Genomic DNA, 18115 nt, shown 5'->3' with positions numbered 1-18115 from the left:
AAACCTAAAAGCCTGGGCTTACCATCTAAGAAAGGACAAAAAGACATGTAAGAAAAAAAAAAAAAACACATTTGTATTAAGAGCATACAAAGAAGGCTAAAAAGGATATCAAGGAATTGTACAATTGGAAAAGAAGGTAGATCTGTCACATATCAGAAGAATAATCTGAGAACTGCAAGTGCACAATGCATTTTTACTAAATAATTTAATATTACAATTGTTAGGAAAGTCACGGACTTTCTCTTGGAAGAGAATATATTCTTATTATTTTTATTATTAATTCTATTATTAAACTTAACAAAACTGCCCCCAAAAAAGCTTTTTGCTTTAATTTGGACTTCACCTTTATCAAAGATAGTATCTTGCCTTCTCTGGGAATTTTTCCTCTCAGTCTGTTTTTCTGACACTTTTTTAAAAGACCTAGTGATTTAACCAACACAGTGTCTGAGGTTTTTCACATTTTGTCAGCAATGATTTCACCTTAATAGTTTAATTACTTATCTTTTGGGCTGGGAAGCTTGTTTCTTCTACTAGTTAAGCTTTTAAAATACATTTTTCAGTCTCCATGTTCCCAAATATCTATTTCCCATGCTGAATTTGTTGGGTAATTAAGACTGTGTTTGTAGTTTCCTGTTTCTTAATTTTGTAAATTCTGTGCTTCAATTTTTTTCAGTTTTCCTTTGTCCTCTATGAAAAAAATCACTAGGACCTAAAGTAAATTATTTCTGTTTTTCTAGGAAAAAAAAGTTTTCTTTGCTGTGGTAGCATTGAAGGTTAGTGTGTGAGTATATGTGTGTATATTTAATCTTGGATTCCTCCATGTTGGAGTCTTGTGTATTCTATTTAATTCTGAGAAATTTTCTTGGATGATTTCTTGAAATACAGTACTAAGATTTTTCTTTCCTTCTCCCTATTCATTCTGACCTCAATAATCCTGTTATTATTTTATCATGATCTCTCTTCTAGGTATTTTGCTTGGGTTGATATATATGGATAAAACTTGATTAAATTATTTTTGAAACCATATTTTCTATCTGTTCTTCATTATGCATAATTAAGTTTTCCATTGTAATAAATCTATTAGTTGCCTATATAGAGTGTAAGGATTTTCTATTATATAATTCATATTAATAACAATAACTAACTTTTACACAGCACTTTGCATATATCTTAAGTCAGAAAAAGAGACAGATTTATCTAGGGTCACAGAACTAGTAAATGTCTCTGGCAGGGTTTGCATTCAAGTTTTCCTGAATCCAAATCCAGCACTTTGCACTACGATACCTTGGTGCCTTCTCACTTTACCATTATTTACTCCTGTTATTTACCTAATTTTCAATTTCCCCTTAATTGTTATCTGGAAAAAAAATTCCTTTGTTTTTTTGGTTTTGGTTTTGGGGTTTTTTGGTTTTTTGGTATAGAAAACTGCTACTTGATTTCACTGAAGTATCCCTTTGAGTATGTCCTTAGAATATCTTGTGGAGTTTAAGTTTTATTTCCATTGTTTCTAGTACTTCAGACAATTCATTTATTCTGAGTGAAGCAGGGCATTTTAACTTCATGTACATGAACTTATTTTAAAAGATATATTTTGATGATTCTCCTTCATTATATTCAGCTTCTTTTGCATTCCTATATATTTTATTTTACAACTAAAACATATCTTGAATAAGGGGTCCGTGACACACAAAATGTTAAGAACTTCTGATGTATATTTTAATGGTAAGGGAACTTTGCTTTGATCATTTAAAGCTGAATGGGTATAAATGCTTCAACTAATTCACTTTTTGGTGTGTTACGTGTATTCAGCATTGGAGTCCCTCCCCCCTCCCCCCCCCCCCCCCCCCCACGCACACACACATGTATTCCATTGCTCTCTCCATCTAAGGAGATAGAAGTATTGTGATATCTATTTGTATGTGAAAAAGCTGGATCTTTTTAATTTTAGAAACACCACAAATTCAATTCAGCCCATATCATCCTTCTGTAAGATACATATATCAGACACTTCATTAACAACCTAATGAATATGATTTATGTGGTATTCACTTATTTGTTCAGTTTACATATGCTATATTTATTCTACTCTCTACCCCTGCTCTCATAAATAAAAATATAACATATAGTGGACAAACCCTTTTATTATAAATATTAGGTCAAATGGTTTGATATAATTTAGCCACTAAGTATCTTCTACTAATGTCTATGCTCACAATGCTTTTTAGATATTTCATATATTGATTATTTTGCTGTTAGACAACTATATTAAAAAGGACATTTTCCTACTTTCCCTTGGGGAAAGTAGCTTCAATTCAAGTAATATCATCATCCCTCTTAAAATTGCTCTGTTGTAACATCCAAATTTTGAAATGTCCCGCATTCTACTATAAACTACCACTCTCACATTCCCTTGGTTTCAGGCTTTTCTTTAACTTCTCTCTCATAATATGATGATAGCTACTCCTTTTCTTTCTTTTTCCAATAATCTGCCACAACCTTCATATAACACATGTAAGAGGGAAAAAAATATCCTCCCCACAAAAAAATTATTATTATTTTTTTTTGCCTAGGAAAAGTAATTTTCTTTGTATTTAGTACAAGTGGTAATAAACCTTCATTGGACTTTTTTATTTTGTGACTTATTTCCTTAACTCATTAATTACATCAATCATATTTCTATCATTTCTAACCATGTTTTTTTTTTCTTTTTCCTAGGGGGAAAAAAGCAATAATAAACATCTCCCTGTCAAAGATTGCATCTTCTGCTTCTAGTGTGATTTATGAAGTATTATGTACATAATAGGAATTAAAGAAATAATGATTACAATTACGCGAATTACATTTCTTTTGTTCTTATAAAGATTAATTAAGAATTCTTAACTTTTCAATTAAGACATATTTGGTTGTTTTAAATAATAATCAAAAGAGAGGTATAACAGACAAATACTGAACCCAGAGTTAGAAAGTTAGAAAGAGAATCAAATTTAGCCCTGAAAATTAATTATTTTAAAATGACTCTCCTCTAGAAATCACTTTAAAAAGCTTAAATTCTTAATATTATAAAAAAAAAATCACAATTTTAAAATGCAACATGATTACTTCAAGGTTGTCCATCTCTGCCCAGTGCCTGACTGCCCTAAACATTATGTATACTGAACTAAATTTTAATTTTGTTGCTAATTATTATATGACCTTATACATGATCTTATCTAATAAGAAACATATAAACTCATGCTTACACATCACCAATATAATTTAGGTATTTTTGATAATCAACGAGTTTTTCAAATGTATCTTGTTATAAAGGAATATTTCCTTCCATAAAAGGCCAAGAATACAAAAATATTTCTTCAAATCACTCTGTCAATAAACATTAAGCTAAGCATCTAGTACTTTTTTAGGGAAAAAAAGGGAGGCGGGACAGCTAAATAGTACAGAGGATAGAGCACCAGCCCTGAAAGTCATGAGGACCTGAGTTCAGATCTAGTCTCAGACACTTAGCATGTCCTGGCTGTGTGACCCTGGGCAAGTCACTTAGCCCCACCTGCCTCAGCCAAAAACAAAACAAAACAAAACAAACAAAAAAGAAAAATGTAAACATATATCAAAAAATGCCTACTTTTGATAAATGTGATTTTTTACAAACTGATTCTTTTTAAATTTAAAGATAATAATAAATCAAAGGTTTTGGGTCTTGAAATCTTCTGACTTGAAGTAAATTTACAGAGGTTCAACTAGGTTGATGTTAATTTTTTTTAATCAACTGAGCCACTGAAAGGTCTCTCTTCTGCAGTGTCTAGAAGAAAACTGTTAACCAGGGAGCCAGCATTTAGTCACCTCTGTCTAGATTTCTGTCAGGGTCCTTTCTGTTTCTCAGTCAGCTAAGGGTTCCTAATTATGGCAACTGAACATTGCCTAGACACCAAGCATAACAAAAACCTTTCTTCTCTTCACACTCCTACCAAGATCAACCAGATTTCATTTAGTTTGTATGTTCTATTTTCTCAAAAAAGGAACACAAATATGACTCCTAGAAGCTCTCCTTCCCTGTCCTGGTGTAATTACAGACTTCTTCATAACTGGAGGAACCTACAGTGAATGGCATTTTTTATGTACATGTTTATGGAAGTTTCATCGGGTGGTGTAAAATGTTTCAGAAGCTCAGAAAGTTTATTCTGACAGTTCCAAAAGAATAGTTTTGATTTCATTCAAACTGAGTATGAGATTCTCAAAAAGGTTGGTTGTGGGTTTTTTTGTTTTTGTTTGTTTTTTTTTTTTTTTTTGGGGGGGGGTATCTGAAAGGCATTTGAACATAATTACCTTTACTTTGAAAGATTATTTATTTCCTTCCACTACCCCCAACTCCCAAGCAGGATTCTATTATATTAGCAACATCCTGTTTGAATGACATTATCTTTTAATCTCATTCATATACAGATGAGCACTGGGAAAACTGACAATGCTTGAAAAAATGTTTCTCCTGGGAAAGAAACAGAGTAAAATGTTCCAGATGACTGTGGTGAATACACAATTCCCAATAACGTCAAGAAGAGGCATGAGGTATAAAGATAGATGAGAAAACTGAGTAAAGTAAGAGATCAATTTGACTTTGAAAAGTGACTTTGTTCACTTTTTTCAACTGAAAGATTTCCTTGTTCTGTGAAAATCTAAGGAACATAGTGACATCAGGATCTAATGCAATGATAATATTGAATAAATATTAAATCACTATTACAACTCACGTGTTTGGAATGTTTCTCTTTGTGAAGTGGCAACTTGAAAATTCTTTTTGCTTGATGTTTAAGAATGGTTATTAGATGTTATTTGTAACACCTCTCCTAACTAAAATCCTACCCCTTCCCCCCCATCCTTCAAGGACCATGTAATAAAGGTATGTATTTATGAAAACTGGTCCTGATCCCAATAATCTGAGATGATCTTTTTTGACTCTGAGCTTTCATGGTCTTTATGCCTTCAATTAACAAGAATTTGTTACATGGCAACTAGGTGATGGGACTATACAAAAACAAGAAAAAACAAACAAACAAACATTTTGCTAGTTTGAAATGCCTGCCAGATATCCAATCTGAAATGTCTAAAATAGTTCATTAGAAATATGGGATTGAAGAAGTTCAGGAGTGAGATGAGAGATCCATATATACATCTACGAGTCATCTGAATGGAGGGGGAATGTCACCTAGGGAGTGTATAATATGGATGATAAGTGGAAAAAGAATCTGGGAAGGAGCATTAAGACAAGCAGTTCTCAAAAACCCAGAGGAGAGTAAGTAAGCAGAAGAGGATAGTCAGCAGTCAGATCCAGAGGATAGTAGGAAGATTAAAAACAAGATCACCAGAAGTGGCCATTAAAAGACCTTTGGTAAATTTAGAGAGAACGGTTTTACTCAAGAGAGGAGGTGAGAAAATAAAATGCAAAAAAGGATTTGAAGGTTGACTAAAAGAAGATGAAGCATTAGCAGTGATTGCATAAATTTTTTTTCAGAAGTGATCACCTTCTTTCTATCTTTATTAAATATTCAGTGTCTCCCTTTCAATGATTCTTTCTCTCCTGTCTTCAAATATTTTCAAGTTGTTCTCTCCCTAAGCCTTCACTATGCTGTGCCATGACATATATAGAAAGCAGACGACAAAGGCTGTAATCATGCATAAAAATGGAAAGGATGGATGGGAAACTCAGTGAGCTCGAGCTCACATGTGGAGGTATTGACCTTGGCAAGGAAAATGTTCACCTGACTTTGAGCTAGAGGAAGTGTGGAGAGAATGAGGAATGATGTCAAGGAGCTCTGACATAAAAAAAAAGGAATAAAGAATAGATAATGGGTTCAATTTTCTAGTGAAATAAGAAGCAAGAACGTCAACTTAATGGATGGAAGTAGAGGGAATTGTAGGAGACTTGAGAAGAGGTTTAGAAGTTTCTCAGCAAGACAAGGCATTTAATTAAAGTTGGGTAACAGGATTGCCTTGCTGCAGTGAGGGCCCAATAGAAATCAATAAATAAATGTGAAATGCAGTCGGTCAGCAAGGTTGTATGGGCAGCCTGTGAGTAGAAGCAGAAGTGGATAAGGAAGTCATGAAAGTCAATCCAAGGATAGAGTTTGGCACAGAATGAGTATAACTAAAGGACAAGACATCAAAGGATTGTCAAAGTTAGGGGACATTATGAATTGAATTGCTTAACAAAAAAAAAAAAAAATGAAGGTGCAGTTGGAGGAGGGGTAATCACCTGAAAAAGGATTAAAAGGGAGAAGAATTGGGAGCCATGATGGAGTGAAGAGTGGGTTTAAGTGTGAGAGTGAATGACAAGAAATTGTGAACAGATACAGAATACCAGTTATCAATTAAGGAAGCGTAACATTTATACCTAAATGGCAAAATCTATGGATGGTAAGAATGTCCACACAAAAAACAGAGAGAGATTGGGGCACCTGAAAGAATATTATTAATTAGAAAGCATATTCTATTATTAAACTAACAAAACTGTCCTAAAGGAAGCTCCCCTGCTTTAACTTGGACTTCACCTTTATCAAAGGTAGTAGTTTGCCTTAGTATAAGAGAAGAGTAGTTGGTGCTGCACCCATGGAAAAAAAAAAAAGGAGAATAAGCTGGGGGCAAGCAGACAAATCTTAACCATAATCTGTATGTAAAGAGTAAACAATTCCAGTAAATTCCAAAGGAAGGGAGGCCGCTGGAGATGTTTACAAAAGGGCCATCTGGAAGTGGCAGCAGGGAGGGGGAATGTTTTGACTCTCTAGAATCAGTGAATTGAGAGAAGGTACATATAGCAAGTGCTAAAAAAAAAAAAAAAAAAAAAAACAAGGTTGCAGCACCATCTGGGAAAAGGCAGGTCTCTGGAAACGTATGAGAGGAAGAGGTCCAGAATAAGAGTGTATTTGTGCACCATGAATTCCAAAAGACCCAGTGAGAAGCGATGAAGTGTGACATGAGGGGTAAAATTAAGAATAGGGTGAAAGATTATTAAGGTAGAATGAAAAGAAGGTTATTCCTATATAGGCAGTGATTAAGTAATACTGGGATAAGAAGTCTAACAGGTGTTAGGTGTTCGTTAGTCATATAGCAAAGATAATTTTAAGTCTTCTAAGTTATTATGCTTTATAAACTGCACAGGTTATTTAAAATTTGTCCTTTTCCCTCTTGCATTCTTTTGTCATAAAAACTTGCTAATTCTTTTCTAAAAACTGATAAGTCAATAAAAACTGCCAAGTATTCAATGAATATATAGCAAGTTTCCTAGCTAATAAGTTAAAAGGTATAATGAAGCTAGGGAAAACTTAATCTGGATAAAATATCCTACTGACCAAGAAGTTAAGACTAAAAAGTAAGTAGAGAGAGACAATTAATCAAGTAGGAAATTCCCCATCTGTTCATCAAATCAATATTTTTGGCAGGAATGAGGATTCATTTCTTTGTATAGAAAATAACATCAATGACAAAGAACTCTCTAACCTAAAGAACAACCAAGGTAGGAGGTTAGCAGGCACTCCATTCAATACAGAATTTTAGGGCATGGAGACCAAATAAAGCTTCGATGCAGTGTAACAAGTTGAGATTTCATTGGAACCTCCAGCTCAAACCTATTTCACATGTCAGTGAAGCAAAGCAGGGTAGCGATAGGCCCCCGGAATCCTCAGTGACAGCATGTCGGTCCCCTCTCTTTCCACTTCAGATAGTGCGGATGGGCAATATTTCAATCCTCTGCTGTGTTGTGGGGAATCATAATCCACTTGACTGGCTTATATTTGTCATCCTTATTGGAACCATCTCAAATCCAGAGATAATTACTAGAGGGCAACCTTTTGCAGACTTGCTAATAATCTATTATCCCAAGAAAGCTGGAGAGAAGAACTGTGACGATGGATTGTGATCTCTAACAAACCCTAAGAGTCAGGTTGGTAATGGGCTGAAGGGTTGCTCAATAAAGGCTGTCCTTAGGAAGGTGGCACTTTTATTCTATGACACAGAGTTGTAATACCGGCACCTACTACAGGTATCAGTGAAACTCTGTCTTCTGCCTCCCACAATCCAGATGATTTATATTTTAGGACAATTTGCTTTCCAAAATTGTCACTTGGAGTTCTAAGTAAATCAATTAATCAATAAGCATTTATTAAGTGCCTAGTACTAGGTCAGGTCCTGAGTATACAAACATCAAGAAGGAAATAGTATCTTTAAGGAGTATACATTCTAACGAATGAACTGATAAGTAAATGTATGGTGAAATATATGAATAAATATATTTTTATGATGAAAATAAATATAAAATGGTTAAATACAATTTTGTTTGGGAGAGAGGACACAGAAAAGGGTAATGAATGAGGAAAGGCTTTAGATAGAAGATAATGCTGGACTCCCATCTTAAAGAAAGAGGTGTGAAGAGAGTGTATTCCAAGCAAGGCAGCAAGCCAGGACAAAGGCAAGGAGGACAAAGCTGAACTTTTGTGTGGGAGGAGCAGAGAAAGCCCCATTAGGTGAATTCCTTGCATGGGGGGAGAGAGGAAAGTCAATGAGGCAGGGAAATTAATGGGGATCAGGTTACAGAGAACTTAAAAACCTAAACATCTGAATTTCTCTTTTATATCAGAGGCAACAGAATCACAGAGTTTACAGAGTTAAGGGGAGTGGTCTTCCTCGGACCCACTCCAATACAGGTGGGAAAGTGCCCCTTTCAAAGTAATGGAGCTACCGAAAGGGAAGGAGGTAGATGCAATGATTCAGAATGTGCTAACGACAGTAACTTGGTCCTCACACCTCAAATTTCTCCTTTAATGACCTATTATCCCTCCCCTGCTCCTCCAAAACATGAGCTACACAACATGCCTAAGCAGCTGCCGCATTAAACTGAGTCTCACAGCTTATGTCTTTCCTTGCATGAGTGTGGGCAGCATACATACTGAGAAAATTGCACTGCCTTTAGTACCATCATTAACATCTCCTTGTCACAGTAATGATTCACCAGTTTATGCAATATTACATCTTGCAGCACCTGGCCCCAGCTCTAGCTTGAGTGATCACATTCTCATTCTCACCTTCCACCCCACCTCAGTGTGTCTCGGTTTCTCTTCCCCTCTCCCTCCCTTTCTCTTCTCTCTCCTTCCCCCTCTCTTTCTCTCTCTGTGTTTCTCTGTCTTTGTGTGTCTGTCAGTCTCTGTGTCTCTCTTTCTCTATCTCTGTATCTCTCTCCCTTCCTCCCTCTCTCTGTATCTCTCTCATCTTTCCCCATCTCTTAAATATTAATGACAGTTGCACTGGTTAGTTCTCTACTTTTATCTTCCTTAACGAGATACTCACTTCATCCATCTTTAGAGACTGACTGAGACCTATCTAAATCTTGCTAACATTGCTTCTCTCTACCTTGATACATGTTCTTTCACTTTCTGTACTCCCTGGGCTCCATGAGGGCTCCCAAACTTTCCTTGGTCCCCAATGCTCCTTCTAGCCTCGCCTTCCATGCATCTCTAAAACATTCCCATGTCTCCCTCATTCTTAAAAAGCACTGACTTGGTCCTATCCTACCACTAACTTTCATCCTCCCTCTTTGTTCCTTTTCATCTAAAACACTTTGGGGGAAAAAAAAACATCTAAAATCAGACCCTTAGCTTCCTCTCCTTTCACTTAAAACAAGAGAATCCACCTTCCATCTTTATCTTTCAGATGAAACTGCTTTCTGCAAAGTTACCAATGAACTCTTTAATCGCTAAATCTAATGGACTTCTTAATCTTGATCCTTGCTGACCTCTTGGCTTTATCTGATATTTTTGCTTCCCTTCTCTTCCTAGATAGTGTCTCCCCCCAGACATTCATGACACGGCTCTTTCCCCTGGTCCTCTTGGCCATGTATCTGATACCTGCTTTTCAATCTCCTTGGCCAGATCTTCAGTCATGTCACAATACCCGCTAAGAATGGGTTTCATTCAAGGTTCTTTCCCAGGCCCTCTTCTCTTTTCCCTACGTATGGTCTCAATTCCCAATGATTCCAAGATTTATATACTTAATCCTACACTCTCTCAATCCTAAATTATCAACTTGTCTCTTGAACATCTCAAAATGGATGTTCCACAGGCATTCAAGTTCAATACTCCCAAAACTGCAATCAAGATCTTTCCACCAAAATGTTCCAGAGTTTCCTATTACTACTGGGGACACCACCATCCTCCCAATCATCCATGCTTGTTAACCTAGTTATTAACTTTTAACTCCGGACTCTCACTCATCTGATAAATCCCAATCTTGATTTACCAAGTCTTTTTGATGGACTATCTTTCTCTTTTTTCTTCTGATGAACCAGATGCAGGCCCTTATCATTTCTAACCTGGACTACTGCAAAAAGCTTCTAGGTCCAGGAGTCTTTTTAAATAGGGGGCCAGTTCACTGTCCTTCAGATTGTTGGAGGGCCGAACTATAGTAAAAACAAAAACTTTGTTTTGTGGGCCTTTAAATAAAGAAATGGATAACTGTCCTCAGCTGCCGCATCGGGCCCTCGGGCCATAGTTTGAGGACCCCTGGTACCTAGGTGGTCGTCTTCTCTCAAAAAGTCTCTCCTTGCTCTACTCCATCCTTGAATTCACTGATTTCTATCTTTCTGTTATACTAGCAACAAAGCTTTATCAAATAGCTTTTCCAAATTATTACATTCACTGGATATTTATACCAAACAAGACAAAGGCTTGTTATTTCCTATATTATAATATACAACCCTTTCCAATCTGAGATCATTTTATTCTTTGTATTTGTATGCCCTGAGCCCAAAACACAGTACCCACTTAATAAGTAATTAAGTTAGATCACTTCTCTCAGTCTAGGCTTTACCTTTCCAAAGACCATTCCTATAGAAACAAACACTGACACTACTGTTGTTCTTCAGATTGCTGGAAAATGAAGGGTCATTTAGTATTATGAATTTTCTAAACACACCGATATCCTTTGCTTTTATTTTACATCACTGTGATTTTTTTCCAGTATCCATCCCCTCCAAAAGAGCTATCAATTAACAATTTTTTTTTACAGAAGAGAAAAAAAATTCACCCAAATTGATCAATAAATCAAAAAAGATATAAATCCAATCTTTTACACTTGCCCCCCAACCCACCTCTGCAAATTTTTAAACATGTATTTCTAATTTCACTGACTAACTAAAGAAACAGAGATGCTCTGCCTTCTCTTCAATTACCTTTTCAATGTTAAATGTTAAACACACACACACATGCAGACGCGCACACATACAGAGAGGCACTGATGCTAAGGGGAAAAGCATTAGCATAAATATTGGTTTGGTGTAACTTATATTTTTCTTACACTTATGGAACTGAAGAGCTTGCAATCCTTCCCTGCCTCACGTACTTTGTAAACATCAGCAGAAAACTAGCTCTATCATCAGCAAACTCCTCAGGCCTGACTTTGAAATTTGGCCACTGTCACCTATCACACATCATGAGCTTTCTGATTAGAAATAACTAACTAGTTTTGACTTAAAAAAAAATCATTTAATAAAAGTCAAACAATCCAAGCGTAGAATGGGCTTAACCTAGATTGCCCTATTGGCCAACATACCTGACAGATATCTGAATATCTTATTTCAACAACTGGAAAAGACAATTCACTCAGACACAGCCTTGAAAAATCCATTAGTTCAACATACTTTCCCAGGCCTTTTCAACACACCCCATACACCTCCCCCCCCCCCCACACACACACACACAGAGTCATAACAAAGATGTGCCTATGGGCACCAAGTAGCAGCAAGTTTCAGGAAGGCAATAACTAGTGAGGGTCTCATTTTAAATTTTTATTAAAATTCTTCCTTGTGCCTACAACTTGATATCTTTTTAGCTCAGTTTAATTTCTTCTGGGCTGGTGGTCCCATGGCAAAACACATGGATATTGTTAATCGAGGCATCACACCACATATCCCATTTGCTTTCCCACCTAAAACAAGCTCACCTGAAAAGAGGCAGAATAACAAAGAATCATAGAGTTGGAAGAGATTTTTTAAAAGGTCGTCTAAATCCAGGCTTTTTAAAATTTCCCCACTTGTAACCCATTTTCACCCAAGAAATGGGATATTGGTATATTCGTATATAAAATAGGCATACAAACTATACATTTACTGATAGTAAGTCAAAATTTTGTAACCCCCCCATTTAGTTACAAAATCCCACCGTTTGAGAAACTGGGATCTAGACAACTATACACCTGTGCAGAGGATAGAGCGACAATCCTGAAGTCAGAAGGACTCAAGTTCAAATCTAGCCTCAAACACTTACTTGGTTCCGTTACTCCGGGCAAGACAACTCATCGTCTGCCTCAGTTTCCTCGCCTGTAAAATGAGCTGGAGAACAAAATGGCAAACCACTCGAATATTTTTACTAAGAAAACTCCAAAAAGGCTCAACACCTGTAACAGAATCCCTTCTACTGATTCCCCAGTAAAGTGATCATCTAGAATTTTCTTAATTTTTCTTTCTTTGGGCAGATTGCTCCACTTTTGATCAAATCTAATTATTGGAGAATTTTTTTTTTCCTTATATGAAGTCTAAATTTGTCTTCCTACAGCTTCCATTCATTACTTTTTTTGAGTAGCTAATCAAGTGAGAAATGAAAAGGATTTCATATAGAAATAAAGAATAAAAAAGGATGAAGAGGTTAAGGAACAGAATTGTATTAGAAGACAGGAGGTTAGAAAAATCTGATAGAAAAGAAAAAGAGAAAAAAGGATTATTGAATACCTAAACTGGGGAGAGATGGGTAAAAGAGGCTCATAATACTCCATGATGAAGAGTTAGAAGAAAAAGACCAGAACAATAGAGGTTGGTGGAGGCTGCCATTTGTCAACATGACTTAATAACAATGAGATCTGTCTGTTGTCTTCTGAATTCACGTACCTACAAGGCAACCAAGAGGCTCCCAAATCTGAGAATTATCACCTACTTCTGCTCTTTCATAGTGATATTACCAGAAGCTGAGAATTGGGGACCATGAGGAAAATTGTTTTAAAGTTTGAAATCAAGGACTTTAAAAAAAGAAAACAATTTCTGAAGTGAAGCTGATGAAAGTGAGAAGTAGTCAAGAATGAGATTTGGATTTCTGCATTATGGGATCTAAAAAATAGGGATAATATTTAAAGACCATGGATGAAATATAACTGATAGGGATTACTTGTTATTGTTGCTGTTGTTTTGTTTTCTGGGGTTTTTTGCTGAGGTAACTGGGGTTAAGTGACTTGCCTAGGGTCACACAGTTAGGAAGTGTTAAGTGTCTGAGGCCAGATTTGAATTCAGGTCCTTGTGACTTCAGGGCTGATGCTCTATCTACTGAGCCACCTAGCTGCCCCACTGATAGGGATTATTTTAAAAATGTATTTTTGACTGGAGTCTTGAAAATCAAAAGACTTTAGGCAAAGACATAATAGGAATACTTAGAGCCTACTTATAATCGTCAGGCTAGAAATCTAAAGAGTTGTTACAATGCAGGAGGAAAATGATAACAGACATAATCAGATGAAACTACCCAAGAAAGGATCACTGATTTTGAAGGACCTTTAGAGGTCATCAAGTTTAATTTTTTTGTTTTACATATCAGGAAATGGAGGCAGGGATTTTTTGTTGTTGTTGTTGTTGTTGTTGTTGTTGTTTTAGGTTTGCCTTGCCCAGAGTCATAGAGGTAGTACCATAGGTGAAATTTGGAGCCAGATTTTCCTGAAACCAAATGAATTGCTTTTTTTCCCCCACTTTACCACATCACTTCAGTCCTACATCCTCAAGGATATAGCCTCAGTTATTTAATACAAATGCATAACATATAGGTAACAGACAAAGTGAATTAGAAATCCTAATGCAAGTAGACACATCTGAACTCAAAGAAATCACTGAAACCCAGAGGGAAGAGATCTGTGACTGAAATAAATCGCAGGAAAGGGCATATCTCCTTTGATAGGAAGAAACAAGGCTGGTTGAAGGAAAGGTGGTTAGGGAGAATTGAGTATCGTTTTATTTTAAGATGTATTCATTCGAATATATCTAAGAATCTTAGAAAGAAACACTTGTGGGAATACCTTATCTCAAGGAACAACGCAAGGTGAAACAAAAATATATGACAGAACAACAAGGCAGGAGGAAACAGATTCGTTGGGAAAACCCATCAAGACTAACAGGAAAACATGGTCCAGTGATGGCAGACTTCACTCCTCTGGCCATCTGTTACGGGTATTCTGCTAAAAGCAGAGTAACCATTCATTCTTGGCTGGACCATTATAATGACACCCTTCCAAAAAGGTGAAGAAACCGATGAGGGGATTTGCTGTTGGGGACCAGAGTCTGACCTAAGTCAACACCAGCATATTCAAGAGGAATTATTTCCCAGCTATGTAATAGAAAGGATTACAATGGAATAAACTGTTTTCCTCTCGATAGTGCGTGGGATGTGACATGATAGATATAAATACTAAGTGTCTGTCAATGGTATGTTCTCTGGGTCCCAAGTGATGGAGTTATGGAGCCGAGCCAGAAATGGCTATGGAATGACCAGTCTGGTGTGGCCAGTTCAGAAATGGAGGAGTTCCTCTGTGACTAACTATTAGAGGACCCAATGTGGGGAGAAGGGAGAGTAAGGTTGCCGGATGTGCTCTCTAAAAAGTCAGGAAAAGCAACAGGTTTTTGTAATTAATCACTGCATCCTCAAACCAAAGGAGGTTTTACAATACATATTTTTATAAGAACCTGAACTGTTCATAAGTGTCTTGCAGCTACCTCTATAAACACTGATGATAAATTACAGAATTTTAATTTTCAAAAATGAGACAATATTGCATATTGTGTGTGTGTGTGCGTGTGTGTGTGTGTATCAATAATTAGGACTATGATCCCTATTTCCCCAAGGTTTTGTTCTCAAGTTCCATCAAAGGTAACAAAACGACTTCATCAACATGCTAAAAGAAATAACCCATAATCACGAAAGGGTGATACCTCTTTAAGAACCAGCACACATTTGCCAGGTCCAACAGATTGAGGTAGCTCTGCAATTCTTCCTTTGTTCAGGTAGGGGCCTGAGAAACACCGGTGGTTGATGAAAAGCTGAGGGCAGCAGTATTTCCCATTGACGGTACCTAAAGGAAAAAAAAATAATCAGCATGGCTCCTACTCGAGGATCACAATTTTTGTGCATCAGGGAACAGCTAGAAATCTGTGTGAATTCATTGGGCTGGCAAAGCTCCCTGAAGAAGTAAGTCATCAGGCATCCTGACTGATAGGGAATTCAGAGTTAAAAAAGGAACAGATCTCAAAAAAGAAGATTTACAGCTAGAGAATTTTAGAGAAAACAGGCCTAAAATCAAGCTACATGTATTTTCATCAAAATTTTGTGGAGCAACTTGGAAAAATAACCAAGTAGAGAGCTATAGGTTTATGTCTTTCTATAAATGCAATTATGATTCTTACACTGCAGAAAGAAATGAACTTGGAAATTCTGGCTCAGACATTTACAATTTTTATGACCCTGGTCCCTTATAATCTTTTTCAGCCTCAGTTTACTCATCTGCAAAATGGGAATAATAACTTAATCTAACTCAGTTTTATTCGGATGATCAAATGATATATGTAAATCACCACTTTGTAAACACCTAATGCACTATATAAATATTAATTATTATTACTGTTGTTATTATTAAAAGAAAGGGACAAGTCAGTTAATCTCTCTATGCAGTAAAATGGCATTAAAAAAAATTTTTTTAATTCCTAAATAAGAAAGCTGTAAGTCCCTGAAAGAATGCATAAAATTTATTTTCTGAATAATTATAAAGGACAGGATTTTTTGATGTGTGTGTCTGGCAACAAAAAGTAATTGCTCATTAGGTAAGTTTACTGCTTGTCTCCAGCAAACTCTTATAACTTGTACATAAAATTAAATTATTAGCTAAATCCTAGCTGAAGAGATTTAAATCAGCTCTAAATTCTGAATAACACTGATGTTTCAGTTAAATGATTTCCAGTTGGAATGGGAAGTTTCAAAAGACTTCAGGAAGGCTTGTTCTCACATGAAGTTCAACAGAAGACACAAAAGTATAAAAGTTATTTTCCTACATCTAGGAAAAAGAGAGTAAAAGAACAATTATACACTATAAAATAGTAGCTGACATGGTTGTTTGAACTGTTCCTTCAGACTTGAATTCTACACAACCTGTAAGGCTATTAAATCAGCTTCTGCAGTTACATGAAAACTCTTCAGTAGGATTAACCCTGCCAAGACCTTCATAGAAAAATAATTTAACAAATCTGTCCATAAAATTATTCTTTTTAATACAAAAATAGCTTCAGGTAAGGACATTCTTTCAATGTCTTATTGTATTTAAATTTGGGATCTTACATTTTAAGATTTCTAAGTTTCTGAACCTCAGAGAATTAGCTGATTTTTTTTATTTGGAAAGAAAACTGTGTTCTCTAAACAAATACGATCTAATATACAACCATCACTATTATCTTTGTAGATTAACAAAGGAGTAGTACCATTTTTAGAAAATAAAGATTTTTTAAAAATCATATTATCTTTTTTCCAAAGAAAAACAACTCCATCATCTCCCACACCCATGAAACTTATTGTCAATTCTCAAACACATTCAAGTTGAAGGAAAAATAAGAAATCAATCCAATAGTCAAAGAATCTGTCATAATGTGGTAAAAATGTATATTACTAAACAAAAATTAATCTAGCCATTAGCCAGAAGTTGATAGAAATCATTTGACCATTGGTGAAAGAAGGGGGAAAAAATATCTAAGTAACCTGAGAAAAAGAACCAGCTGTAAAGCTGAGTGAGATATCAGCATCTACCTAAAAATTCTACCTGGTACCCTGGGCATCAAGGAACAGGATAGCAGTTAGGTTCAGTCTGGATTAACTCACCTGTTGTGTCTGGCTGAGGAAATGAAAAAAGGTCATGAGGTATTTTCTCAACAGGCACTGTGGATGGCAATCTGTTAATAAAGAACAGAACACAACAAAGCCAAACAAATATTGCTAGGGAACTTGTGTTTAATTATGAGAACCATACCTTCCCAATTACCTGCTTACACTATTTTGAGGAAATCTAGTGTCCTGGAAAGAATACTGGCTTTGGAGACAGAAGAAACCCAACTTTAGACCCTGACATCAATCCTTACTATAGAATCCCCAGGAGGCAGTCACTTAAGCTGAATCTTGGGAATAATACCTTTAGAACCTATCTTTTTGAGTTAATGTGAGCATCAAATGAGATAGTGTACATAGGATATTCTGTAAACCCTAAAATGCTACATAAATGCCCATTATGATTATTAATCTACTGCATGAGATTAAGAGAGAAATCTGTGGCCACCCTATTGATAGCAAGAAGGGATATATGCATCTTGGAGCAGTGTGAATAATAATTTCTGAAAAGTTAAATTTAGAGGACTTGTTCACCGTCAATGTTAATCCACAAACCATCGTGAAATAATAAAAGGGGCCTGTCATCCATACACTCTCATTTGCTACTGTTAGATTTACCACAATAAATTGGAGATGCTGTGTTGCTTCTGATAAGATACTAATTATGTCAAGTCTGTTTTACATTAAGTAAAACACTGACTGATTCAAGTCCAAATGTAAGCCATAGATATTGTCATTAATGTCAGTAATATAAGAGCTGTGGAGGGTATTATGGCATAATGGATAAAATTTGCCTCTGCAACTGGAAGACATGAATCTAGCCAATCAGTAAACAGTTATTAAGTGTTTACTGTATGCCAGTGATTGTGCTAAGTGCTAAGAATATTAAAAAATGACAAAAAATAAAAAATAAAATCTCAAAGAGCTTAGGATCTAACAAGAGAAACAGCATGCAAATAAATATAAACAAAGCCAGCTGCATATAGAATGAAGAGGAAATGAAAGATAAGAAAAAGGACTTAAGAGGATTGGAGAAGGTTTCCTGTAGAAGGTGGGGTTTTAGTTAGGATTTAAAGGAAGTCAGCAGGTGGAAGATGAGGAGTGAGCACATTCCAAGCATGGGGACAAGCAAACACGATGCTCAGAGTTAAGAGAAGGAATATCATTTTTGAACAATAGCTAGGAAG

General features: G+C 35.9%; 1 protein-coding gene across 2 annotated transcripts in view; it reads right to left on the bottom strand.

The window, feature by feature from the left end:
- Positions 1 to 18115, bottom strand: part of SFMBT2 (Scm like with four mbt domains 2) — a 301913-nt gene that overhangs the window by 41524 nt on the left and 242274 nt on the right. For both annotated transcript variants that reach the window (XM_051962302.1, XM_051962303.1), the window contains 2 exons: positions 16926 to 16996; positions 14996 to 15135 (listed from right to left, as the gene is read on the bottom strand). In XM_051962302.1, the coding sequence (XP_051818262.1) occupies positions 14996 to 15135; positions 16926 to 16996 (211 nt within the window). The remainder of the gene's footprint in view (positions 1 to 14995; positions 15136 to 16925; positions 16997 to 18115) is intronic.

Source organism: Antechinus flavipes, chromosome 5, assembly GCF_016432865.1.
Source record: "Antechinus flavipes isolate AdamAnt ecotype Samford, QLD, Australia chromosome 5, AdamAnt_v2, whole genome shotgun sequence".
In the NCBI taxonomy this organism is placed as follows: domain Eukaryota; kingdom Metazoa; phylum Chordata; class Mammalia; order Dasyuromorphia; family Dasyuridae; genus Antechinus; species Antechinus flavipes.
Note: the sequence above shows the minus strand (reverse complement) of the source record. Positions and strands in the feature narration are given on the sequence as shown.